General features: G+C 39.3%; 2 protein-coding genes across 2 annotated transcripts in view; one reads left to right on the forward strand and one right to left on the reverse strand.

Annotated features, from left to right (window-relative positions):
* The window catches only part of PSMD1 (proteasome 26S subunit, non-ATPase 1), a 75,085-nt gene that overhangs the window by 19,516 nt on the left and 27,933 nt on the right, over window positions 1–27,636 (reverse strand). The window contains exons 17-18 of the mRNA XM_075716346.1: window positions 7,574–7,688; window positions 3,498–3,614 (exon numbers count right to left, since the gene is read on the reverse strand). Coding sequence (XP_075572461.1) covers window positions 3,498–3,614; window positions 7,574–7,688 — 232 coding nt within the window. The remainder of the gene's footprint in view (window positions 1–3,497; window positions 3,615–7,573; window positions 7,689–27,636) is intronic.
* HTR2B (5-hydroxytryptamine receptor 2B) lies at window positions 17,878–26,982 on the forward strand. The gene is made up of 3 exons (XM_009477912.2): window positions 17,878–18,187; window positions 23,823–24,023; window positions 26,102–26,982. Exons 1-3 carry the CDS (start codon window positions 17,878–17,880, stop codon window positions 26,980–26,982), a joined length of 1,392 nt encoding a protein of 463 aa, XP_009476187.1.

Below are 27,636 nucleotides of genomic sequence, written 5' to 3' on the forward strand. Positions count from 1 at the left end.
AAAAATGTCATTCTTGCATCCTAGCAAGACCTAGCATTTCATCCTAATGGGGGGGGGGGGGGGGGGGAGGGAGGGTGGAGGGCAGCGGCAGGAAGAGCAATCTGGTCCTGGTTTCTTCACAACATTTTAAAGATAATAGGCCAAGATGATTGAAGGAGGATGGAGAAAAAGCCTTGACCTTGCTTATTATCTTCTCATTTTGCCAAGATGACTATCCTAACACAAAACCAGGAAAAAGTAAAATCAATTCAAGATGTTAGACATGTAGTTTGTCTCCAGAATTACTGTCTTAATAGCCCTACAGGTCACAAATACATAATGAAGTTGTCATTGATTTCTGTTACAATGATCTCATCACATCTATAATTTAGGATTCTATTTCACAAAATAAACTTGTTATTGTTCTATATCCTGCACTAATATGGTTCTTAAATGTATAACAGAGGTCAGGAAAAATCATGCTGGCTGCACATGGAAGAATTGTGTTTCAACTCCAAAGAGGCCAAATCAGCTTTACATAAGATTTCCTATCCTTTTTGGCACTTAAGTAACTTGCAAGTTCAAGGGACCTTCATATAATGGCAATTCTTTATTTAAACTCTTTATTTAAATTTAAACTATTTAAATTATTTGTTTAAATAAAGAACGAGCACAACAAAGAGCAAGATGAATACAAAGGAAAGAGGACAGCAAAGGTGATTCAAAGGCATACATCTACATACTCTCACAACAAAAATGGTTTCTTTTAAACCGAAATACTTTGGTTCTTAAATCTCTGTTTATTGCTGGCATTTCAGCATTGCAATGCTCAGCTCTCAAAACTCTGAAGTTATTTTATTCCTGAAAAATCTAAATCTATTGAAGGAAGATTGTTTGCTACCATCTTCATTGCAAATTATCACCAGAGAATTTAAAGTCCTTCTAACCCAAAGCTCACAAACAAGAAGTTTACAAAAAACCAAAAAAAAAACCCCAAAAACACACCACCAAACCTAGAACAGACAAAACTGGAAAAGTAATGACAGGAAGCTGGCCAGACTATAGGTCACAATCTTTATTATAATCACCATCTCTCACATGCAAAGCATCATGAAGTATTTAGCAGCAGTGAGATGATGATATGTAAAATTTAGCTTCTCTGTAACCCCATCAAGACCACATGTACAGCTTGTAGGATATGAAATACGTCATGCTCCTCCTACTAGCTGTTTAGCCAGCAATGGAAATACTCACATACATCAAGTTAGACACTTTGGCACACAGTGCACCCGCGTGCCACTTAGGAATCTAATCAGATCAGAATATGTCACTGTAATCCAAAAATGGCTAGTTTTCTGAACTCCACCCTTTCACATCAGAGTAAAATAATTTTTCTTCAGACTGGCAGAGAGCTCCAAAGAAAGCTTCCCCATGGATAATAAATAATTTAATTGGCAGCATATTCCTCAAAATATTCCTTTTACTTTTCAGCAAGAAACTAGGATGGTTATAACTAACTTTTGGGGTGTTCAAAACAAGTAAAATTTATATATTCTGTGTTGAGTTCCTAAATTAGCAGAATATTTCAGGGATTATTTATTAGTTTATAATCCTTAGTTCTTTTGGTTTTTTTTTTTTTGTTGTTGTTTGTTTGCTTTTTAATATCTGCAGTGCTTCTATGACTGTGTAATGAATTGGCTTCTGTATCTATATTATGTAACACCACACAAATTTTGGCTCAAACAAGGCTCTGGCATAAAGCTTTTTCAGTTCCTCTCCCCATTTTTAACAAGCCACTGAACCCCAGACTATACATCTCAACCTGTATTTGCTAGCCAACTATTTTAATCACCCATTTAACAAGCCTAGGTATTACACGTACCTCTGAAGTCAAGGTTACCAGGCCTCTTTAGAGAAAGAGATCTGACTTATTACACACCTCAGATAATCTGTATTTTTGCTAGCTGTTTTCCTGTATGTACTTTTCTTTGGGACACCCAGACTCTCTCACCTATCATCTCAAAAAGACTGAAACTCCAATAGACAGACTCAGCAAGTAATCCACAACAGTCTCAGATGTCTGACTGATTCAGAGCAGCCTGCAATTCCCATCCCAAGAGGATCAGGGTGCTTTGCAAACTAAAATGAATTTATTCTCATAATGTCCTTTCACAGAAGAAAGTATCATCCTTATTTTTTTCAGGTGGGAAACTGAGGCACAGGAGAGCTATACAATTTGCCCAAGATTAGAGGAACGCAGAATGATCAAACCTGAACTCTTATATTGAGGGCTGGCATTCCAAGCACCTGACCAAGGAAGAAACAATAAAAACAAGCGGTTTCTTTCTATAGAAAGATAATTCAAACATCACAGAGACTTTGTATCTTGGAAGATGAGAGAAACCAACAGGACTCTAGTGTTCTCCACTGGCTTACTCAGTTGAACTACAATTCTGATAATATAAACAGTGCTCCCAGATTCTGCTCAGTGAAAACTAAGTGGGGTTTGTTTGGGTTTTTTTTTCTTCTTCTTTTTTTTAAATAATTCAAAGGAACGAACTGTCTGCCAGCAGATCTTCATGTTCCATGACTTGGAAATACCCAAACACCTGTACTTGTAGATTTCCTTCACTGACTTTCCCAAGTAAAATTTTCCACTGGACAAAGAGGTTTTTTTCTTTCTCCCCATCCAAATGCAGTAAAAAAGTGGCTGTTTTTACCACAGTTCAATTTCTAAAATGACATCAATAAAAGCAACCCATATATGACAGGTGAGTAGCAAAGTACCAGCTACTGCTCTGCCTCAGCACTCACCAGAGCAGATGAAATGTGGAACCTCAGAGCTTCTATTAATGTGCACTTTTAGTCTGTACAAATGTTTGCATATCATCATCTGTCATATATTCACAGGGCAATCTATTTTTAAAAGCTAAACACAGCATATGCAATCCCTTTTGCCTTCTGAGCAGAAAGCAAAACTCCATTAAAAAGATCTATCTGCTATAAAGCCACTAAGCCAGTTCTGGCAGCAGAAACTGTTTCACCTGAAAAGTATAAGACTAGCTACAAAAGAAACATAGTTATAACAGGACTGCCCGTCAGGCTGACCACACCTGAAACTAAGTTTACTATCATCAAAACCAACTTCTTTACTAAATAACAGTGTTCGCATAAATCATGAGCATACAGGCCTCAGTGCATGTTAGGGGAAGACAGTTGCTTTCATATCATTACAAGATGCTTTTAGACCTTTTAAGAAAGAGCATTTATCCTTGTAATGCCTAGAGTTAAAATGCCATCACCTATCAGGCATGTTTCAACCAGCATGCATCGCTCCCCCTTCAAAAGCGAATGCTCTGGTCCATGCAGGAGCCTCCTGCTGTGCATTCAGCTCTGGCTCTTTACAAGGCACGTACACTCTCTTGCCAATGCTCATGGGCAGTGCCAAGCACTAAAGATTTGGCATCCAAGACCATTTTTCCACCTAACAAGCCGATATGTAAGGTATGCCCTATTACCTTTGGGCAGGTAATCTCAGTCTGCTGGATCATGATAAGGGCAGATGCAATCAGAGCTCCTTGACGTACATAGTTCACAGGATCATTTGTCATTGGCTCAAGCAAATTAATTGCTTCCTAAAAAAACAAGAAATAAACAGTCACAAAGTTAATACTTTTAAAATAATTAGTTAATTTAATAAATAATTAATAATTTTAAATTATTTTTAGTATCCCAGGATTCAGTACTCTAATGGAAGGTTATCAGATTGATGCTATCAAATATACTTTTTAATGTATTTTGCCTGTTCCTGGTAAATGAAGCAGAAATACGTATTTCTGTGGATTTTCATCAATCAGGAAGAAAAAAACCACAAAAAACAAGTGATGGATGGAACAAGATCTACCTGCAGAAATAGGACAACAGATAAACAGAAGTTGTTGTAAGCAACAGATGCATTCAGCACATTAGAACTACTGACATGTCTTAAATAGTACACATGAATTATTCATACGCTTTCTTTGCTATTCTTCCCAACAAAATACATCGGCGTTACCTTTGTTTTCTGCGTAAGGAACAAATGAACCAGAGATTATCAAACAACATGTTGGAGGTTATTAAATGAGATGGTAAAACAATCCAGGTCCCAAATTCTTGGCCTTACACTTTGTTGTTAGAACCTGTAACATTTAGCATCACATGACAACATTCATTTCAAACCAACATCAAGTGCGGTTGCCTCTGAGCACCCATATAGTAAATCTAGGTTTTGAGAACATTTCAAAACGCTCTATTGCTTCTTCAAATTCAGTAACTTTCCAGCTAAGCACAATAGGAACATGATCCACAACGATCTACCAATAAACATTCCTTTCAACGCAGTCATTGATTATGAAAAGCTGTAAGAGAGTCTATTGTAATAAATGCTGTTTCGACGTACCCGAGACCAGCATGTGCAATTTGCAGGCATCTCAGACTAAATCATATCTTTAGGCATTTTTTTAATCTCCGTTTACAGTTCTGCCACTTTGCAAGCCATGACTTAAACATACATAGAATTATTAGACAAATTCATTTCTAATCATGCGAGGTCCTCAGCACACATTACACAGGACAACTGAGCTCATCTAAACTCACTGCTGCCAAAACAAGATCCATCTCCTTCCTCAATTTCCTTTCAGCTATCCAGTCTCTCCCCTTTCCCTGTGCTCGCTGCAGCCCTTGTCTCACCTCTCAGTGAGCTTTTCCCCCTTGATAATTCAACAGAGAACTGTTCCCTTTTTTGTTGTTATCTGGGTCAGTTTTCTGTAAGTTTGTGTCTGAATCAGCTCACTAGGGAGCTGGACATGAGACAGAGCAAAAGGTGGCAGGAGGGACCAAGACTACCCATTTGAACAGCAGCAAGTTGTTAGTGGGCTCAGCCAGCCTTCACCAACCACACTCTTCAGATTTAAGCAGAGTAAGCCTTAGATAGCAGTTTGTACAGCCGCGGGCTGCACAGATAAATTTGGTCTGTGGCAATGCAAGGGCTTTCTAAAAGCACTCTGAAGCGGTATGTGAAGCAGGCTGTTAGATACTCTTTGGAACAGGAGAGATAACAGACATCCATCCTGAGAAGTTTTCAATTATGTGATCTTCTGATTACAGAAGTCAGACAGAATCACCTGTTAATCTCTTGTACAGAGCTCTCTCCTGTCCATACTTAAACTGAGGACATGAGCAAATGCAACTGAGTGCATGAGTCTCCCAGCACAGACCCCTCTCAGTGTTACTTCTGTCAGGGTGAGGCTTTTAAAAACAAGTGATTTTATACAAAACACTATTTCTAAGAACCACTTCTAGAACAGTATCTGCTTTCACTTAGACTGCTTTTGCCATTTGAGCTATCTTGAAGGCTGTGTTTCTCCACCTGAAGGTGACTCATTCATTCTTTGGCACACATTCAATACCATGTATGGAACATCCACTATGACAAAAAGCTGAACTTTCTGATCTCCAAAGTTGAATATATTTGGGCCTTCAAAACCTACTAATTATAAGCTCTGGAAGACACGTCTGCATATAATCAGATGGTTTAGGTCTTTATCACACAATGTATCTGGAAATAAAACAGACTTCTTTGTGAGACTAAAAGCATTTGCACTTAAATCAACTTGTCAGATGCAGCAGGTTAAAAATAATTAGGTCCTTGATTCCATTTTCCACTTGAGAATAAAGCAACCTGGATAAAAATAGGACTTTCAGTTTGCTTTCAAGTCTGCATGCTTTAGATACTGAAGATGGCAGGCAGTGCATGTCAGCATTCTGTGCATTTCACAACACAAGTGACATGCTGGGGAGTGCTCACTTGCAAGAGCCACAGACCAAGTGTTTAATACTAGCTGAGGAAGGGATGATAACAGATAAGCGTGAGATTTATCAAAGACTCGGAAGCACAAAATATTACTTCCATATGGACAGTCTGTGCACCTGTTTTGAAACTGGGATTCATAGAATCATAGAATGCTTTGGGTTGGAAGGGACCTTTAGAGGTCATCTAGCCCAACCCCCCTGCATTGAGCAGGGACATCTTTAACCAGATCAGGTTGCTCAGAGCCCCATCCAACCTGACCTTGAATGTTTCTAGGGATGGGGCCTCCACTACCTCTCTGGGCAACCTGTTCCAGGGCTTCACCATCCTCATTGTAAAAAATTTCTTCCTTATATCCAGTCTAAATCTATTCTTCTTTAGTTTAAAACCATTACTCCTTGTCCTGTCACAACAGGCCTTGCTAAAATGATTGTCTCCATCCTTCCTATAGGCCTCTTTAAGTACTGAAAGGCTGCAATAAGGTCTCCCTGGAGCCTTCTCTTCTCCAGGCTGAACAACCCCAACTCTCTCAGCCTGGCCTCGTAGGAGAGGTACTGCAGCCCTCGGATCATTTTTGTGGCCCTCCTCTGGACCCACTCCAGCAGGTCCATGTCCTTCTTGTGCTGAGGGCCCCAGAGCTGGATGCAGTGCTCCAGGTGAGGTCTCACCAGAGCAGAGTAGAGAGGCAGAATCACCTCCCTCGACTTGCTGGCCACGCTTCTTTTGATGCAGCCCAGGATATGGTTGGCTTTCTGGGCTGCAAGCGCACATTGCCGGCTCATGTCCAGCTTTTCATCTACCAGTACCCCCAAGTCCTCCTCCAAAGAGTTGCTCTCAATCCCTTCATCCCCCAGCCTGTATTGATATCAGGGGTTGCCCCGTCCCAGGTGCAGGACCTTGCACTTGGCCTTGTTGAACCTCATGAGGTTCACACAGGCCCACCTCTTCAGTTTGTCCAGGTCCCTTTGGATGACGTCTCATCCTCCTGGTGTGTCAACCACACCACTCAGCTTGGTGTCATCATTCAGTACCAGTACAGATTATATACACATGTGGATGAAGTATCTCCAAGTTTACTTGCTGCTTGTCCCAATGAGCACTCACTTCCCACAGCAGAAGTGGGAATCCTTCTACTCTAAAAGGTCCCTGCTATCATCTGTGAGACTTATCCTTCACTGACACTTATAAAGCAAGAACAGAATTTACTGGCTGTGAGTGATGCACCTGCAACTACAGTAAATTTCATTAAATTTCACTGCACTTGGCTTTACTATGTGGACCTTCCATGAATTGTGTATCACAGAAAAGAAGAAAGGAGCTAGAAGTTATGCAAAACACCCTCTGTTTTCCTGTCACTGGCATCCTCCTGTTCCCACTAAAACTGTCTGTAAAAGATCAACTCCAAGGGCATAGGAGTATTGACTTTGGAGTACTGAACATACATTTAAAGTTCAGTGCCAATGTGACAGTAAGAAAACTCTAAGAAAAGTTTTGAAGACAAAATTCCAAGAATGTGGCAATAATGTATAAAAACATTCTTCTACTATATCTATTCTGTACAAGCAGGAAAAAAATCCCTATGCCCAGGAGAGTTAAAGAATTTAAAGTAGTACTGCTCTAGTCCAGCTGACTAGCAGTGTACATGGGCAAGAAATCTGAACTCTGTGTGTGACATTTCCGTACAAATGTCTCTGTGGAAGGAGAGAGCAGCAAGAGTCTTGGCAGCGGATGGCTTCTGGTCCTCACCTTGTTTCCAGTGCCCGCACAGCAGATACCCAAAGCCATGGCAGCCCCATAACGCACATGGGGATTGTAGCTCTCTGACAGCAAAGAAACCACGCTTGGACACTGCTCAGGAGTCCTAAAGAAAGGCAAAAAGAGAATGTTGTCCATTATTATTGTTCCTCAAAATATGGAGACTGCACTCTGTTCATACTGGAAAGTTTAAAATTGTTCTTCCATGCTGTATGCTTTGCATTTCTCAAAATGTAACCAGAGGGGTGGAACTAAATGGACTAAGAGGAGAGCAGGGAAGTGCACAAATGAATAAACTTCCCTATCACCACTGATATCACACACAGTTCCAAATACTGAAGTCTTCCTTTTTAGTGCATATTTTCTGCCTTTAAAAGATTACCCAGAAGAATGACATACCTATTGAGATTGAGGTCTTTATCTCTAGAAATCATGCTGCTGTGACAGACTTTCCACTAGCAGAGGTTTACTCTCCATGAGACACACAGTACTAAATCTCCTACCAGCAGACACAAAACCCAACTCCAGTATTCAATCAACCTTCAAGGCTGGTGGGTCCCAAACTCCCTTTTGCAATCACTGCTTCTGCCAACTCTTCCTCACCCCCACCTACTGCTGTAAATCAAAGCACATTAAGGAAATGCTGGTACAACACACACTTCCAACCAGTGTAGCAGCAGTGTCTACTGTTACCTCCTTACAACATCACGCTGTGATGTTGCTGCCTTTTAAGAGATGTGAAAAGGGAGCATATGCTCCATGCCTCCCCCCTGGGAACCAGTGCCCTGTTGGTCATTACAGCAACAGAACTTCTAGCCCAGTGCTGGGGGAGATGAAAGGGAACCCTTAATTTCCTACAGCAAGAAGCAGACATTGCTGATACAAACAGTCTTGTAATATTCCTAATAGTCTTGTGAATATTGAGTATTTCTGAAGTAGGGCAGAACTCACTTGCAGGTGTGCATACATTGATTTCCCTCCTATCTTTGTAGTCATATTTATCACTCTTAATTTTGATGCCACACAAACCACTTCATAATATTGTACACTGCCAATTTCAGCTTTTCTAATGCAGCAAAGGCAAAATCATTTGTAAAATAAACATCCCTGTGTCAGACAAATCTGCATTCTGAACTCATTGCAAGCACATCCATCACAGCTAATCTGTTAAATGACACCATGAACACAAGAGCTTTGCAGGAATGTGGCTGGCAAGTACATGCTCATGAGAAAGAAAGATGGGAAACTATAAATTGCAAGTGATTTAATTATGTGTGTTTTCAAAGTGCACATCATCTGGTTACCCACTCCATCTCACTGTGTCTTGCAGCCCAGACCAGCTTTTTAATTGTCACATCCACAATCCTAAAAAGCAGTCTTGCAAGCCATTCACTTTGACTATAAACTGATTCCAGTCTGAAATGTACAAAGGAAGAGCGAAGAACACCTTAGTTTTAGCTTCCCTTCTTATGTTTGCTATACAGAAAGATGGAGGTTGGAGGGTGGCAGCAGTACCTTTGTAAACAGGAAACATAGCATCATGTAGAATCATTGTCTATCAAAGCACTCAACAACTCAAGAAGTAGAAAAACCATTACAGAGTATGCTCCAGCATTGGTTTTACTTAAAATGAATACCCAAATCATAGAAAACAGAAGTAAAAAAGACCTTACGCAATATCTAGCTCATTATCTTCTTTCATTGTGACTGAGGACCAAAGACATGCTCATATAACCACACACTCGTACTTCAGTTATACTGTACACAAAAAATCAGTTAATTTCTACTCAAGCTATTAATCTCGTCCCATTTCAACACCTTCCCATAGTCTCCTCTGATAACTAGTCCTAAACTCCTCTTTACAATCCTCTCTCCTGCTCCAGTTGATTGCAGTCAGGCAGCACCACCACACAGACACCAGTTCTGTGCCAGAATTGCTGAAGAGACCCGAAGGCACCCAGGTTTCAGAGGCTATTCAACCCCTCAGCAGTAATGGCAGCAAGTATCCAGATCTCCTACCTCACCCCTGCTTCCAACAGCCTGTTTCTTTATGAGTTTTCCTAAAATATCTGCATGGGGAAAGAATCCCATCTACCACCACCATCTTAACAAAAAACCCAAACAGCAACAAAAAAAATACACGCAAGAAGAGAGGAACGAACACAAAGTTGCTGGAAACCCTGCTGCCTCTCAACATGCAGCCATGATGACAAATGTTAAGAATGAGGGAAAAGCTGGGAAACAGAATGATTCTGTCCTGCAAGCAAGCAGTAGAAGTGAAGACTATAAACTAAAAGTCACATTTAAAACTACCTGTCGGTCTGTTGCTCAAATAACAGCTTGGATGCTGACAATGTTTTTTTAAAAATGAGCTGATGTGGAGACTAGGAATCACAAATCCTATAATAAATGAGCCCAAGCATTCAGCTGCACAGAAGACTTCAGCTCTTGCACAAAGACTCTTAACACCTTTATGTTTGCTTTACTTCAGCAAATGTTGAACAGGCAGATTATGAGCCAAAGAAGAGAAAAACATCTTCTGGCAAAGATGTGATTATGCACTTTGAAGCATTAATCATTAAATTCCTGTTCAGAAAACTGGATTTTATAGAATCATTAACTTGGACACATCTTTGTGTCTGAAGGCTCAGAAGTTCCAACACAGTTTTTATTATAAAATCAAGACTAATGTACACTAATTGATTTTAGAATTCTTAGCCAGATTCACATTATTTGTGGCCATTATTTTAAACATTTTTATCTCAAATCTATCCATAAAATGGTCAAACATTTTGACAGGGGGCCTTCTGTAAACCCCCTTTGGGAGTTAAAGCTACTTAAGGGGTCCCACCACTTTCCCCAGTAACACAGTCTTCTCACATCCGCAATCTTCAAAAAGTGTCTTCCCACGTAATAGACAACTAGAAGGCAGAACCACAAGTGGGTTGAGGAAGCTAAAGAGCCTCATAAAAATGCTTATCAGAGGAACAGGACTTCAGTACACAAGAGCACTGTTGGCATCAATGCTTAAGCAATAACATTTGCTTGCTCGCTTTATGGCTGAGATGCTTTACAAAGTCCTACACACTGTTGCCAAAGGTTAGCTCACATCAACCCAAACCCACACTTAATGAAATTCATAAAACGCAAAACAATTCTGTCAAGCGATCAAAAGAAAAATTAAAAAGCCCTCATAAGCAGTTACAGGCTGCAATAGTGCTCCTGTGGCATTACTTCCAACTGGCAATCCAGTTGGGGAATACGTTTAAAACACGACCACGTTCTCCTCCCCCTAGCCCGAGGCTTTCACCCTTCATTTAGAGCACAGCCACATGAGCTACCAACTTGACATTCAGCACAATGGAGGGGCAGTCCTGCTGCTGACAGAGGACATTTCCACTTCACAGGTGCCAAGCCCCATGCAGGTTCCCAAACAAAGTCCACCCCTCTGGCTCCCTGCTGGAGACCTCCACCACTCTGTTGTGCTCATGGCTGAATGAATGTGGTTATTGAATAGAAACCTCTGGTGAGAGAGGGAGAGAAGTAACAAAGCATGAGAAAACTTAAAAACAGTACTAAGATAAATGGTTTATCAGAAGTCACACTCAACAACAGGCTACTCTTAGTCAGTCCTAATACAGACATCTGTCATAACTGCAAGTTAAACGAAGATAACACCACATGAAATACTAGGATAACATCTGGAAATTTAGTGGGCAAAAATTTCATCTCCAGACATGATTCCTCCCCCCCTCTTAAATGTCATAGTAAAAATTCTAAATCTGGAGTATATTTAATATATTTTGAGGACAGAAACAACATAACATAGCTCTCTAGTCTGATCTTTCCATAACAGAGTCCAGTAATTGCAGCTAAAAATTCCCACTTTAAAGCTTAAGACAGGTCTCTAAACTGGGCTGTATATCTTAGAAAGATAGGCAATGTCTATTTTTAAACCAAATTATCTTTAATGCACTGGTTCCTTCCTTTTTTCCTAACACTGGTTTTACTCAAGCAGGTCGCTTTTGCAATTACATTTTACTACAACAGCAAAACGACGACAAAAGAACGGCCTGATTATTTCCTTCATTTTCATCTGAAAATTGCTCAACTGCTCCTACATAAGGCATCAAAACACAGACGTCGGTGAACCCAGACCCATATACAAAAAAACCAACATCACAATTAGCTTCAACTTTGTCATCTCTGTTACCAGGAAACTAAATGAATCAAGAAGCCAAAAAAAGCCTAAAAGTTTCTTCTACAGGACTTCAACACAGTAGTCAGCTACAGCTTTTTTTCCACTCTACACCAGGATAAATTCTACTGTTGTGATATATGGGCTGCAGATGAAGGACTTTCTTCAAGATCCAGTTTGGTTTGTTTCAGGAGTCATTAACAAAACCATAAAGAAAAACAGAGATGAACCAAGAGTGCAATGAGAGATTCCCAGCAAAACATAATAGCTAGCATTTTATTAGTTTTACTCACCAAAAAAGAGGTTTTGTTGCTCTCAAAACCTCTACAAGAAACACACACCCTATGTGGCTAAGGATTTTGAACCTTCAGTGAAACCAGAACCAGAGATAACACAAAGGAGCTGCCTAACTTCTGCCCAGTGACCTTAGCCTTAGCCTCAACTTTGATCTCATTCCTGGGGATGTTCACCTCCTTGATATAATTAAATTTAAGTGACATTTATATACATATAAATATTTTATATACAAAAGCTGATACTTAGCTTGTAAGCACTCTAGATTTTCTGAGAAACCAAAGAAAGTTTTGGATTCTTCAATACTTCCAAAAAGAGAGGAAAGAAAGTTTTTCTTAAGCCTCCAGTCCAAAAATTCACAAAATAAAGACCAGGATGTCGATTGTTACTAACACGGACTAATATGACAAAACCACCAGAACAGATCAGCTGGACAGGGAAGGTGGTCGGTTTTCCTTTCAATCCGTGATGTTGACCATGGAAGGTTCTCCATAGGTTGCAGAGAACCCTGCAATTTTATTTCCTTTTCACCACGAAACATTTCTTACAGCAGCATTATTAGGAATCTGGAAGGAACCTAAACTGAGGGTTTTTTCTGAAGGTAATTACAACTGCAACACCTGCAGACACTGTAATTCTTAGTAGGCTTTGTCTACAAGAGCCTTCTTGGGCTACTAAAAGTTGAGGAACAGTTAGGTACATTGACTCTGTTTAACAATCCACTTTAGTCTTTTTTTTTCCCCAAGAGGCATGCAACACCACCACAAGTCAAATTAAAAACCTCAGATTGCCATATCTTGAAGCATATTCCACTTAGTTTTTTAGATCAAAGCCCAGTTAGAATCACATCCAAATACCTTTGAGCAGTTTATCTCCAATTCTGTAAATAGCACTTCTTGAAGGTTAGAGGACTATTGCCATTTCTCTTTATATTTCAGCAATATTTAAACCTGAAACCTGTATATGTATACAAGGTAGCATCAATAAGTAAATAAACAGAATACTGAAAGTAAACCATCACACTGCTCTTGTGATTGAGACTAAAAATGGAAGTGTCTGAAGCATCACTAACATACACTTATTTTTTAGTCTAAATATTTAAGGACTTTACAACACGGTGAAAAATGAAATGCCAGAGAATTAAAGAACAATGTCAAATATATCTTTTAAATTCCTCATTAAGTCTCCCCAGTCATATTTCAAAAGATTCTAAATATTTATGACTTTCTAAACTATTGGACATGAATTAATCATTTGATACAGAACTCTTTCCACAAGTTGCTTTGGTAGTGCAGTGACAGACAAAAAAAGGAAAGCTTAACAGAAGTTTCATTTCCTCCATGAATGAGTTAATAAAGGAGGAATGCAGATATCTAATTGCACAATTTGCAGTCATTTCTGAAGGGGGGTGTGTGTAGCAGAGGGGGGAAAACACAGAAGATGGAAAACCTGCAGAGAAAAATGCAACAAACTGACATATTTTGGTGTAGACTAAGCATGGGTGTAAACCCCATCTCTTTCTCTCTCGACAAAAAGGATCCGAGCTATTCCCGTGCCAGGAATTTCCTGCAACTATCTCATGTGCAACACAGTCTCCTTCTCCACAGTGTTTTTCTCTGAAATGCCTCCTGGTTGCTTAAGCGAGACTTGCTGAAGAATGAGAACTTCTAGGAGGCCTCCCGCTGTCAGGAGGATGAGGCTGAGGGCTGCCAACAGGCGCAGCAGATGCACTTGAGGGATACGCACCAACTCAGCAACACTGTCACCAGTGTCAGCTCACATCTAATGTAGGCATGGCTCCATTCAAATAAAACAGGATTGGCAATTTGAAAACAGAAATAACAGGAAGGGGTGGGGAAAAAAAAATATCTATGCATGGTTCAAATATTCTGGTTACAGCGGACCACGAGTGGGGTGTAGCAAGATTTAAGGTTTATCATTGTTAACACAGGAGAAGAGCTGGACATGGGGCAGGACAGAGGCCTGCACAAAAAGCCTGGCCGGTAGCATGCAGTGAAGAACTTGCTGCAGATCTGTAACAGATATACAGGAGGATGTGTTTCTCAGAAATAATTCAAACCTGGGAAAGTTCAAAAAACTTCACAAAAGGCAGATAAGTTTTCTAGCCATCTGAAATGAAACAATGTACCAAGAAGGTACATATGCTATGCAAGCCTACATGCAACTAAACTCGTATCATCTTCCTCTGCAAGTTCTTGAGAAATCTGTTTTAATCCGTATTTAAAAAAAAAAAATTCCTTTTCAATTAGATATGAATGCGTTTATACAGCTTTCATCAGAGCAATCTGCAGGCAACGGTACAGCCTTCAGCTGGTACTTCATCAAGGTGCCTCCCCCCTCCCAATTTATTTAATTTAGCCATTCTAGTGGCTAAAGAGATGATTTTGTCATATAAATGACATTGTAACATCCACTGAGGCATTCTAGAGAAGTGGGAACACTTGATTTTCACTCTGACCAAAACAACTTTTTACTGCAGTAGCCAACAGTGATGCTTCTCAGACAGTAAGATCTGTGAAGAAAATTTGTAAAGAGGTAATACAGAACTCAAGTTGACAAAATTATATTTCTGTAACTCTGATACTTCCCCCACACTGAAGGGACAGTGTCTATTGCGCTATGAAAAAGAATTTGTGAAAAGTAAAAGCAAAACAAAACCTCTTTCAAAATAATGCTTCAGCTCCAGCATAGGCTTGCATCAGTAACTGATGCTGATGATTAGCAGATGGTTCTGATAGATGCATTGTCTATGTTTTTTCCCCAAAGTTTTAATTCTGTTCTTTAAATTCAGAGATATGACATGAAGATCTGCACATGGCATACACCCACAAATAGATCACTGAAGTTAAAGGATTATTCTGTCTTTTACCATACTTTGGTGGTTTTACTCCAGAACATTTTTTTTTCCCCCAATTTATGATGCAGACATACTGCTAATAGCTCCATCTCCAGAAAGTGGTAATAATTCCAGATGCCTTTCAACAAGGAAAAAAATAGCTCAAGTGTCAATGATGAAGGAAAACAAGCTTCATCTGCACAATCAGAAAGAGCGGACACTGGCTGTGTTTAATCCAATGGCAATTTTGGTAAAGACTTCAAGTAGAGTTAGATTAATGCCAGGAGAGCCTTCAAGATTTATAAAAAAACCCCAGAAGTTGATTATACATAGTTGAGCTTAAGGAAAACTGCATCCAAATGCTCATTAGTCCAATACAGTATTGTTCTGTCTTGATTTCTGCTTTTTGTATGTTTTTATGCACTCTGCTCTCAGTACTGTCAGGGGTGACAATGGGGAGGTGGCCAGATAAGAAAACAGAATTACTATAGCTAGGTTAATCTTTATTTCCTAATATATACTTTTCTGAAGAATAAAGATATCAAAAGTAAATTGCAAACAAATACAGCATGGAATCTTACTGAAGGTTTCCTTTAAACAGGAAAAACAAGGAACAAGTGAAAACTATATTGCTGGACATTCTACTGTATGATCTGAACACACCAAGTCAAGTATTTCTATTAATTTCTGGCAGCAGCTTTCTCTCTTTGGCCCCAAAGTAGCTGTACCCTAGAAATATGAATGCTACTGGGTTTTTTTGTTTTGTTTTGTTTGCTTTTTTTTAAAAAAAACAAATATAAATTGATTCACAGTTCGCTGAGGACCTGATTCCCAGCTCAAGCCTGGTGAACACTAGCAATTCATGGAATGTAATGGCCAGTGACATACAGGGGGTCAGACCATGATGATCTCATGGTCTCTTCTGGCCTTAAACTCAAGGACTCTATGACACATTTGTCCAGCTTGGAAGTGAACTCTATTTCCATTTTAACGTAGAACTATAAGATGACGTTAGAGACCATACACACATCTAACTGAAAGTTGGAAGGTAACAGAACACTCACAATAACAAAAAGCAGCTGCATGAAGACAGATTTAAAGTAATAGTGCACACACTTAAAATAGCGTGCTAGACATGCTTTTATAAAATTAGTCAAGAAAAAAATTGGAGTGTTTACAGGGCAGCAGAACTTTTTAGGGTTAACTCTGTTTCCGTCCAGAGAGCAAGCACGCAGACATACACACGCTACCGTGCATACAGCTACGACATTGTAGCGTGAAGGGTCTTTTACAGGATCTGCACATCCTGATAGAGCTACGCGGCGCGTGCATTATAGTACTGGAGCACTGAATCAATTAACCTTCTCTGGCTCTTTTCCAGCCAAACCCCCACTCATTTACTTCCCTGCTTTCCAAGCACTGGAGCTGGATACACTGGAATGAGTCAAATCAACAAACAAGGGTAGCAGCAGACTGCGAGCTTTGCTAATGAACAAAGAGAAAACTGCACATAGACTCTGCTAATCACTTAAGTAAAATCATCAAAAGAATGGAAGAGAAGGGACAGCAAAAAAAAGAACACGACCTTATTTCTATCTTTTTTAAAATATGGCAAGAATGATTCTTCTCCTCCATTCAAGAGCTGGAGAAAATACCTGGGTAAGAAAAACAGTTCTCCCAAAACAGAAATTCATAATCTTGGTGTTAGAAGAATCGTTAAGTGCTAAACAAAAGCACACAAAGAGATGAGCTTTAGAAAAATTATAAAAAACAAAATGAAATGAACAACTTGTTTTCCAGAAAGTAGTGAAAAATCTTATCTTAAAATCCACCGCGTGATGAAAAAGAAAATTACAAAGGATCTTCCTGGATGCAAAGTGAACTCTACTAAAATGCAAGAGAAAGAGGTAAGGCTTTCTTCACCTGAAAATTGCAACACATCAAATCTTCTCAGTAACTTGAGCATTTGTTCAGCTTAACACCGTGACAGCTGTTTTAGTCTCTGCTTGAAGGGGGAAATGTAAGCGTTAAGACTTCAGCAGAGTTGGGGGAGAGAGAGAGATGGGGAGAGAAAGACGGAGTGAGAGAAAAGGCTGTGCTTAATAAAAGCCTTGCTCAGATTACAAAAACAAGCGGTTTACTCACCACCCCCACCCCCTTCAAGTAATGGGTAAATTTAGATGTCTCAGTTCCATAAATCTTTACAGTCCCCTTGAGACTATCACCAGTGTTTTATTGTCTACAAGCTTCCTGACCCTAACCTGATAAATTAGGAACTGCAGACATTCAAACAGAAACCTCATACATAATTTCTGAAGATATTTTTGGGGTGACCCTCTGCGGAGAAATAGGATTCTTAATAAGGGGAAATATGGGAACTGCCGTCTGCCTACGCACACGCTGCTGGAGACTAGACACTCGGGAGAGGAGGAGTTGCATATACACAACGCCAGCATCTGCCTTTGCATCAGTTTGTACTTAAAAGAGCAAATCTACGTACACTGTATCTAAAGGGAACCATTTGGCTTCCAAATTAGCTATCATTTTTTACTGCTGTAGAAAGGGGGGGAAAAAAAAAAAAAAAAGGAAGCTAATGCACTGCTTACTTTACACAGCTATTGAATTGTCTCCTATAATCTTCTGAGACCTGAACCTTGCTATAAAGGGGAGACCAGACCGCTGAACCCTACCAACCAGAGATGGACACAAGACAGGTCTTTCATTTTTAAGAAGTAATTGCGCCCAGCAAGGCACGGGATAAAAAAATTGCATACCAGCTCGGACATGGTTACAGTATCTCAAAATAGCAGATGACCAGTTTACCACACTGACCATGCTGGCCTTTCTTCAGGACCATCCTGGACCAGAGAGGAACAGTGAACTCTTGCACCGTACACAATTCCTGCGCAAAATACAGCTCCTGAATACGTTCTGCTGGACACAAAAATGTCCTATTCTGTACATTTCTTGAACGGGTCTGGAGTTGGCAATGGATCTTTGTCGCCTGTCTCAGTAACAGGAGAACCCAAGCAGGACTACCCAAGTGATGAACAAGGAAACAAAGTGCGTTGGGCAGCTTTACTGATCCTCCTGGTGATAATCCCCACCATTGGGGGGAACATACTTGTCATACTGGCAGTGTCGCTGGAGAAAAAGTTGCAATACGCTACCAACTACTTTTTGACGTCCTTGGCGGTGGCAGATCTGCTTGTGGGTCTGTTTGTGATGCCAATTGCCCTTCTCATAATATTATTTGGTAAGTACAGAGCATTTGTTTCATCAGGTTAGCATATGGGGTACAATTTGGGGAGGTCTAATTTAAACAGAATAACTGTTTGGTTGTCACCATTACAATTTTAAAAATCACTTGGATGAGGGCTGCTAAACCTTCTCTCTCTCTCACCTTAATACAGCTTAATGTCTTTACAGGAAGTATACCCACTGTGACATTCTTTCCTTTGAAACAAACCATTCGAAAGTCACCTGAGATTTAGAACTGATACTAAATTTGGGCCGGACATGGGAAATTACGTTTTTTACAGTGTAATATTATTTTTAACAACATCAGCACAATGTTGGTATATCTGTTCTATTGGATATTACACTAATTGCAGGCAGTCCTCTTAAACGTGAAATGAAGACTAGGTATCTGTTCAGTACAGTGAACAGGTTTTGAACTTTCTAGGACTCAGGCACCTGATTTTACCTTAGTATCAACTCCAAGCTGCATGAGCAATCAGAGGTGGTCCCTGGTATCATCACTGACAACAAACTTTACCAGTACTAGTTTCAGAGAAACAGATTTTCTCCCACCCTGGGGAAAGGGGCAGGTTTGTAAAGCATCCCAAAGAATTAACTCATTTGTCAAGCCAAGGAAGCCTCAGTCTGTGTACCTCATGTTTCAGATTCAGATTTATCATTTAGTCTGGCTTACATGGAATAAAATAGGTATTTTTTACACGAACATACATTGGGTGTGATATTTTCCTTCTGGTTAGTCACTACAGAACAAGCATGACTTTTTCATATTCTCTCATGCCTAGCTTTATTTCAGATATTGCTTTTGACAAATAATCAGAGGCAGCTCCATGGGAAAGTCTCTCTCTACTCCTAAAGTTTTTTTAAGAATACATTTTAAATGGTCATTTTTGTATCATACAAATGGCGGAGGGGGGGGATCAAAGAGACAGGTTTTTCAATAAACTTATGGATTTACAAAATTACCTTTAAGGTATAGATACCACTGCGCCCTAGATAATGAAAGGCTGCAGCAGTTAATTTTTCCTGTGCTAGAACTCTAAGAGTTGCCTGAGCAACAAGCAAACACAATCAAAAACTTTATTTCAGAAAGGCCATCAGTAGCTTTTGTTTGCTGCAGAAGACTGGTATCACTTTATTAACAGATGTGTTTATTCACTAAATGCCTTGACACTGAACTTCTGTATATTACAGACTGCTGCTCCCTAAACAGAAGTATGAACTGGAGGTCAGAATTCATCACTGAGATCATAAAATAGCCTTTTTTTCAAGCAACAGTTTCTAAAAAGAAAAATGAACATATATGACCAGGACAGTGATTTCTAATTTGAAAAAACCACAGTCACTTATACAAAGCTTTGGTATGTCATGTATGTGCACAAGTGTGTGCAGAGGCAAGAAACAGATACGTACATACATACACACAGATACTGTAACTGCTTAGTTCCTGCCAAAGGCCTCATTAATAATAAAAATAAAACTGTTAACCATAAAAAGTACTAGTATTGGACTAGCAATCAATACAAAGGGAAGGCAAGTTCTGGATTTTGTGGAGTTGTTTTTTGGTGGTGGTGTTTTTTCGGTTTGGATTTTTTTTTTTATTATTATTTTCATTTTGCTAGACTGACAAATCTTTTCTTTTTAACTTTATAAAGAGACTATTGCTCCTTAATCTCTCAAGTAACCAGGTCTTAGCACTGGATTAAAACAGTTTAAAGCATGCTAGGAATCTTAATTTAAAAGTCAAACAAAAGCATCTTTCCTGTTGCAGGAAATTTACAAGAAAGTAGCAAAATTAGTTATAATTAACTAAGTAAAACAGCAACCAGCCTTTCACATAGCAGTGGTTAAAACTGAAATTTCTTGCATACAAGTCTCTCTTTGGCAGCCAACCAGAAAAACTGCTTTGCCTCTTCACTGACTGGGAGAAGATGCTGAGGTGTTTACAGATGTTCAAAGCATGAGCAAAACATGAGGAGTTACTGGAATGAAGCTAGAACAGACATTTAATATTTAAATATTAAAAAAGTCTAAATCTTGGAGCTGCATTAGCCAGATAACTATTTGAACATCGAATGATCATTGATAGCCAGAGAGCCAATTAAATCCAGCCTCCTGGCACTTCCACACAGGAATGTTTCCATAATAATTAAATAGCTGGGTGCAGCTTCTAGATACAGAATACAAATATTATGCTTCCTATTTGGGACTGATATCTAATTATGTGGAGAATATTTGAGGGACAAGGTGTGAACTGAAGTGCAGTCACATTAAGTGATCCTGACTGTAAAAACTACCATGTCACAGAGCGTTCAAATTCAAAACCTACTACAGATATTGGCTCCATGCCCTGACGGTCTGCTTACAGAAAAATCTTCAGAAATAGATTGTCTCTGCAATAAAGAGCTGCCCCTTTTATAGATAAATAAATACATCTGTAACTCACAGGTATAATACCATGAGCAGCAGAATTATTCTCAGCAGAGCAACCAAAATGTACTCTGGTACAAATATACACTGCAATTTTAAATTAAGAGTGCGAGCATCAGACTATACAAACAGTTCATTGCTTTTATTGCTTGCTAAATCCTTCTCATTTCTTCTAAAAAAGGAGAGCATGTTAGGAAATAACAGTATTCTCTGAAATCTAGCTTTCAAAAGAGTTATCCAAATTTCTAACACTCAGAACTACTGAAGGAAAGCAGCTCTGGTCTGCTCCAACAGCCTGGATCTATACTAGGACAATCAGAACTTGTAACAATCCAAACTGAGCATGACCTGCTAATGGCTTCGTATCACCACTTGGAAGGACATACTCATTTTACCTTCACTGTGAATTATAAAGCAGGACAACAAGCAAGCAGGTTACCATCATGTTCAAGGGTCAGAGATGCTTTCTGAGTCCTGAGGGGAAATTAATATTCCATCTTTTCCCTGCTCCCAAGCTAACTGAATAGGTCAACAGTGATACATACCACCACCACCACCAGGAAAGCACAAAATCTCATCCCAGAGCAGTTCCTCAAACACTAGGCACAGAGCTTCTAACACAGGTGTGACCAACAAATCAAAATAACTAAAAGCAAAATATACCACAGTATGAATCCTAGACAACTACATGACTCTTCTGGACTTTAAGGTATCAGTTTCACAGTACCTGTTTTGTTTAAATAATAACCATATTCTTCAATTCTTATCAGCTACTGCATTTAAAGTCTACTCTGATTTTGTTTGGATAAAAAAATATAATCTCATACACACAAATACAATAGTACATAATACTATAATCATGAATGTGATAACATAACTGCCTTCTGCACCCAGTTCAAAACAAGACAAAAATAAAGACAAGACAAAGCTTTCTCTGTTCAGTTGTACTTATCAATTAACAAAAGCTCTTACAACTCAAAAACGTACAAGCTTGCTTTGCATCGGGCAGCTGTTTAAATGCATCTATATTTAAAAGAAGGAAAATAGGTTTTTGTTGCAAAATATTTGAGGGTTTTCTTCTGTAAAGAGAAAATTAAATACAAAAGGAAAGAATTTATCATGCTGCAATTCTCCAGAAAGCAAAGCAGTTATAATCCAGGGAGTGGCATGTTAAGTACTCTCCAACAGAAGTATTAGCTGCTCACTTGAAATCCAGCTATGTTATCTGCCATCCTTCAAGATGTAGAATACACTTTCCATTGTTCACATTTTATCTGAATTAATCCTTTGTCACAGAGTCAAAAGAAGTAGTCTTATTTTTCTGGAGTGAGCAAAAACATTTAAAGCCCATCAAATCAATTATTTCTTTTAATTTTTTTTCTTGCCTTTTTTTTTTTTAAAAACCAGCTGGCTACATGAGCCACAAGACATTTTGGTTTTCCTTTTTCCTTCAGAAAGACACCACACCTTACTGCCAGCTGAAAGTGTAGACAGAAAAATTAAATATGAGTAAGCATTTCATAATATACTAATTACAACTTTCTCATACCTGCCTGACAGAATAGTTTTTTGAAGCATAATTTCAACCATCATATCTATTTCAGGAAATATGCAGCTAGATATCAAAATTTACTGGTTAATGATTTGAAAATAGACCACCTCTTTCCTTTCTGCCTCACTGCCTACATCATCCTCACCTGGACTCCACTGCTTTGGGGAGGGGTGAGGTTCAGTTCAGGGCTCCATCCATCCACTCTCTTTGTTTAACAGGCGAGGTTTCCCAACATAGGTAAGAGTGCAGACAAGTACGTGCTTTGTCTGACTTTATAAATTTTTCCGTCCTCTGGAGTTTATAATTCAAGTCAAGGCAGCACCACTATCATTTCCGTCTATCAGTCACATTATGAAAAAATGTTTTAATCTCAAACTACCGCAACACTACCACATTGATAAGACTGGGCGTTACAGTAGTCCGGCTCATTTGGCATTCTCAGCACGCAGATCTATTTATTCAGAGCAAGGAGATTAAAACCAAACCAATCTGATTTGTTAGAAATGTCTTTTTTTTTTCCTTCCTTCCTTAATCGACATTCAACGAAGAACTGATTTCTCTGGCAATACTATTAATGTGCCTACTGATTGAGTACAGCTGAATTTTATAAGGAAGGAAAATATATTTAGTAGATCAACTTCTACAATTAGAAATAGAAAGAAATTCTGTGTTCACATATTCTTCCCTAGGACTACAGAACATTTTTATAGACACGCAACACTAAGGTACACCTCATATTGAACACTGCTAGCACCAGAGTGCAATACAAACTACCTGTGAATGAAAATAAAGCAGTTAAAGAAAAAAAAAATATCAGAGTTTTACTGAAGTAATTTGGTTTGATATTGTAAACATTGATAGGGGAGACCCAGCTCTCAAAAACATGAGCCTTCTGGGAAGCTGAACACTACAAAACCTTTATCTTGGACACAATGCAGTTGACAGACCCTAATGTTTGCTATAAAGATTAACATTAAAGACAGATAACTACTGTAAGAAACAGGATGACAGATTTATACAAGCCATAGCTCTTGGGGGGGGGGGGGGGGGGAAGACATGCATGAAAGCCCTTCAATTTTTATAAAATCATTACTGAGACAGAAGAGCCCTGCTTTGCCACATTAGTGCTCAACTGTATCTGGTCAAGTGACACAGTAAACTCATTTTAAAACTGTGTGACTAGATTCTTCAAGATCACCACTAAAATTTAACCACAGTTCTGCAATGATTGACTAATACATTGGTTATGACCATTATCTCCTTCACTTAATAGAACCTTGAATCATAGGACTATCAAGGAGAAATAGCTGAAAATAATCATTTAACAGCAGGGTGCAAGGACCAAGCACAGTCATGGCCCATTTTTTAAAAAATTTTTATCCAGAGTCCTTGACACAAAAAGCTTGTGATCTAAAAAGGACAAAAAGACAGAGAAAGGCTTATAATACACAAACAGCCTGATCAATATCATGGTGGCAACCATGCCAGTTAGGAGCTAACTAAAACGTAAGACAGAATCTAGCCGAGGCAGTGGTAAAGCTTGGTTCCTGTAGTATTATGAACTGCTCAAAGGTACTGATGCCAAGGGAAAACCACACACTGAAAACTCTCAAAAAGCTTAGATTCTAATGAGTTTTCTGTTCTCTTTCAGACAATGCCTGGCCTTTTCCAACTGCCTTGTGTCCTATCTGGCTGTTCCTTGACGTCCTCTTTTCCACAGCTTCCATCATGCACCTCTGTGCCATCTCACTAGACCGCTACATTGCGATTAAAAAGCCAATCCAGGCTAGTCAGTACAATTCTTGGGCTACAACAATCATCAAAATCATCGTGGTTTGGCTCATTTCAATAGGTATGCGAGACTCGGAGACTGGAAAAGGAATGCAGAAGCTTTTCATGTCCAAAACAATAGGTGAAAGATGGGCAAAATGGAAAATTTGGTCAAGTACTATTGACTAACAGACCCTAACACCTGGGCTGGCCTAAATCCACCTCCTGGATCATACATAGCTACATCATAAAAATCTGCCTGAACTTCTGGTCCTTATCAGGCTTTCCAGAAAGGGCAAGGATTGAGTAGGGATAATCATCACTCTTCCTCATGGTCCTAAAAGTCCAAAAATCAGAAGACAGTATCCGCATACATAGCATGTCTCCTGGGAAAGCAAGATTTCATGTTCTGGTGGTAGTATATTCTGGCCCAAACACAATTTTAAGCCTTGAGCAGATGCTGCTAAAATCTGCACCTTACAACTGTCTCATGAAGCAACTAAAAAATGGTTTATTACATCAAAGATTGAAAGATAAATGAGTGGCTGGTAACATTCACACTGAAGATTGAGATGCACTGGCAATATAGCATATAGAAAGGCTAACTTCTAAGCAAAAAAAAACCCAAAAACCCCACAAACCAAAAACAAACCACACAAAAAAAATCCTAAACCCTGAACAGTTTATATAAAGGATGCTAGTGTATAACTTTTATGATATTAGCACCTCTGTGATGTGCATGTGGTACCTCACCTGTCTTTAATGCATAAAAAAAAAAAAAAAATCTGTTAAATGAGCTAAGGAGGTGAAAACATTTAATTCAAATAACTTAATGCACACTGCAGGCCACCACAGGCTTAGTGCTGCATGCAAGAGAAAGAACAAAATTATTCTGGATTATTAAGGCCAGTGATGCATAGGAGAATGGGTACATCCACCTTCTTGGCTGAGGCACACACACCTAAACCCAAAACTTCCAAAAAAATCTGGAAGAGCTGTGATGATAGGAGAAAAGATGCTATCTCTGTTTTATCACAAAAAAAGGAAACTGTTAGTATGCCAAGACACTTACAAGTTGACCTTTTAATGCCTGATTTATTGTTATTAATCAGTGCTGTACTTTTTCCATTTCTTTTTTATCTAACACAAAAGTACTCTGCAGCTGAGCCAGCATTCTCCAAATAAAAGGTTAATTTAGATGAATCCTCATTTTAAGTGTTTGCTGTATCTGAACATGTGCCTCTTATTAAAAAAGGGATCAAGTGGCTGAAGGGTAAACCATTTTGCTCTTGCTGCCTTCAACCAACTTCAGTAAGCAGAGTAGCAGAGGAATACAGTAAATCCCTAGATCTCATTAAGTGGTATCAGGAAACATAGCACAAATAACCTTCACCAGACAGCAAGGAACCTGTTGTTTTTGTTGTAATGTCAGACTGCTGGCAATGAAGTGCTGTCTGTAATTTAGTGGTTATAAAAAATTAATTTAAAAGACAAGACTGCTAACATTTTTTTTTAAACGAGTGGTGAATTACAGAGCTAGCTAGACTCATTTAAACACTCTTAAACATGCAAGAGACTTTAAACAACAAATCCATCTCAAACACACACTGCATAATTCTGGCATCTATTTAACTACTTGTATATATGGAGGAGTCAAGCAGTGTGGAAAAAAAAAAAATCAGCTGTCTGTGTCCAGTCACTTGATGTGGTTAAGATAAGAGGGAAAGACAAGTTTTATGTATTTACAGAACCACCCTTCAAAAAGTGCAAAGGTTACTGGGGGGGGGAGTAGGGGGGAAGCAGGTGGCATTAGGGAAACACATTTCACTGGAGGAAAAGCCATACTAATTCTAATAACTAGAGTCAAAGCAGTTCATGTGTTTTACACTTGAGAAGTTGGCAACTTTATACTGCTTCCTCAATCACTAAGGGTTAGGCCCAATCTCCTTAGAAAGGGCATTCTAAGCTTGCCAAGTCTCACAAAGTACTATTTGCCCAATTACCCACGTGATACTCTCAACGATTCACGTTCTCTCTGTCACCCTATGCCTGCTCCAGAGCTCAGGAGCTACCTTTCTTTAGAGACCCTGAGGCTTCAGGCCCAAAAAAGAGATTGCAAGCAATTACCATATGCTGAAGTACTTGGTTTTTCTCCTGTAGGTATTGCTATTCCTATCCCCATCAGAGGCATTGAAGATGGAAATGGCAACTCTACAAACATCACGTGTGTCCTGATGCCTGATCGTTTTCATGACTTCATTCTGTATGGATCAGTGGCTGCGTTCTTCATTCCCCTTGCTATCATGATAGTCACTTATTTTCTGACAATCCAAGTGCTACGCAAGAAGGCCTACTTGATCAACAAGCCACCTCAGCGTTTCACTTGGTCAACAGTGTCCACAGTATTTCAGCGTGATGCAACACCTGCCTCCTCACCAGAAAAGGTGGCCATGCTAAATGGCTCCCGAAAGGACAAGATTTTGTCCAATGACATGCCTATCTGCAGAGCATCTACAATTGGGAGGAAGTCCATGCAAACGATAACCAATGAACAAAGGGCATCCAAAGTTCTGGGGATTGTATTTTTTCTTTTCTTGTTGATGTGGTGCCCATTCTTCATAACAAACATAAGTTCAGTTTTGTGCAACTCCTGCAACAAGGAGGTTTTTCAAAAGCTTATGGATATATTTGTTTGGATAGGATATGTATCCTCAGGAGTGAACCCTCTTGTCTATACACTCTTCAACAAAACATTTAGGGAGGCTTTCAGCAGGTATATCACTTGCAACTATTGGACCACAAAGCCTATCAAGGCCCTTCGGAAGCGCTCCAGCAGGATCTCTTTCAGAAGCTCTGTGGCAGAAAATTCCAAGCTCTTTGTCATGCATGGGATGAGAAATGGGATTAACCCCATTATGTACCAGAGCCCAATGAGGCTGAGGAGCTCACCCATCCAAGCGTCATCGGCCATTCTGCTGGATACGTTGCTGCTCACAGAGAATGAAGTTGATAAAACAGAGGAACAAGTCAGCTACGTATAGTAGAATGGTAGCTATGTCTATATCATAGTATTACTGTATGTATTATTCTAGGTAACTGTGCTAGAAGAGGGTATAAATACTATTGTTTTCTGTTATTTATGCAAGCAATATCTTATAAATTTATATTAATTCCTCTCCTCCAAAGTCTCCTCTACTTTAACCCCAAGCCCACGGTGGCAACTACAACTTCATTCCCTGATAAATGACTAACGCAGAACTGTAGCCTACAGGAAGAGGAAAATAAACAAAAGCTAAATCAGTTTGAGTATCTGACTTCAGTTCTCATCATCTTCAGTCTCTTCAAAGCACATTTTTATAAGAAAAGCATCTCTGTACAAACACTATTTTAACATTCATTCTGGCAAGAAGACAGAACACTGCAGGTTGATGCTCTACGATGAACTTAGCAGGGGGATACAAGCTTGCTGGTTTAAATTTAAATCCACCTTTACTCTGTGTAAACAAAAGAGCACACAAGCTCACTGCATTGCCTCCTATAGATACATTCCTCTGCTGAGACTGCGTATCCAAGTACGAGCTTTTCTTGTTCTCTGAGGGTATGTGTATCACAAGCAGAATCACTCGCTCCAGAGACCAAAAGGTGTACGTGCCCATTCCACAAGGGGTAAAACTGGTTCTCAGCAGGGTGAGAAA

Source organism: Pelecanus crispus, chromosome 9 (genome assembly GCF_030463565.1).
Source record: "Pelecanus crispus isolate bPelCri1 chromosome 9, bPelCri1.pri, whole genome shotgun sequence".
NCBI lineage: Eukaryota > Metazoa > Chordata > Aves > Pelecaniformes > Pelecanidae > Pelecanus > Pelecanus crispus.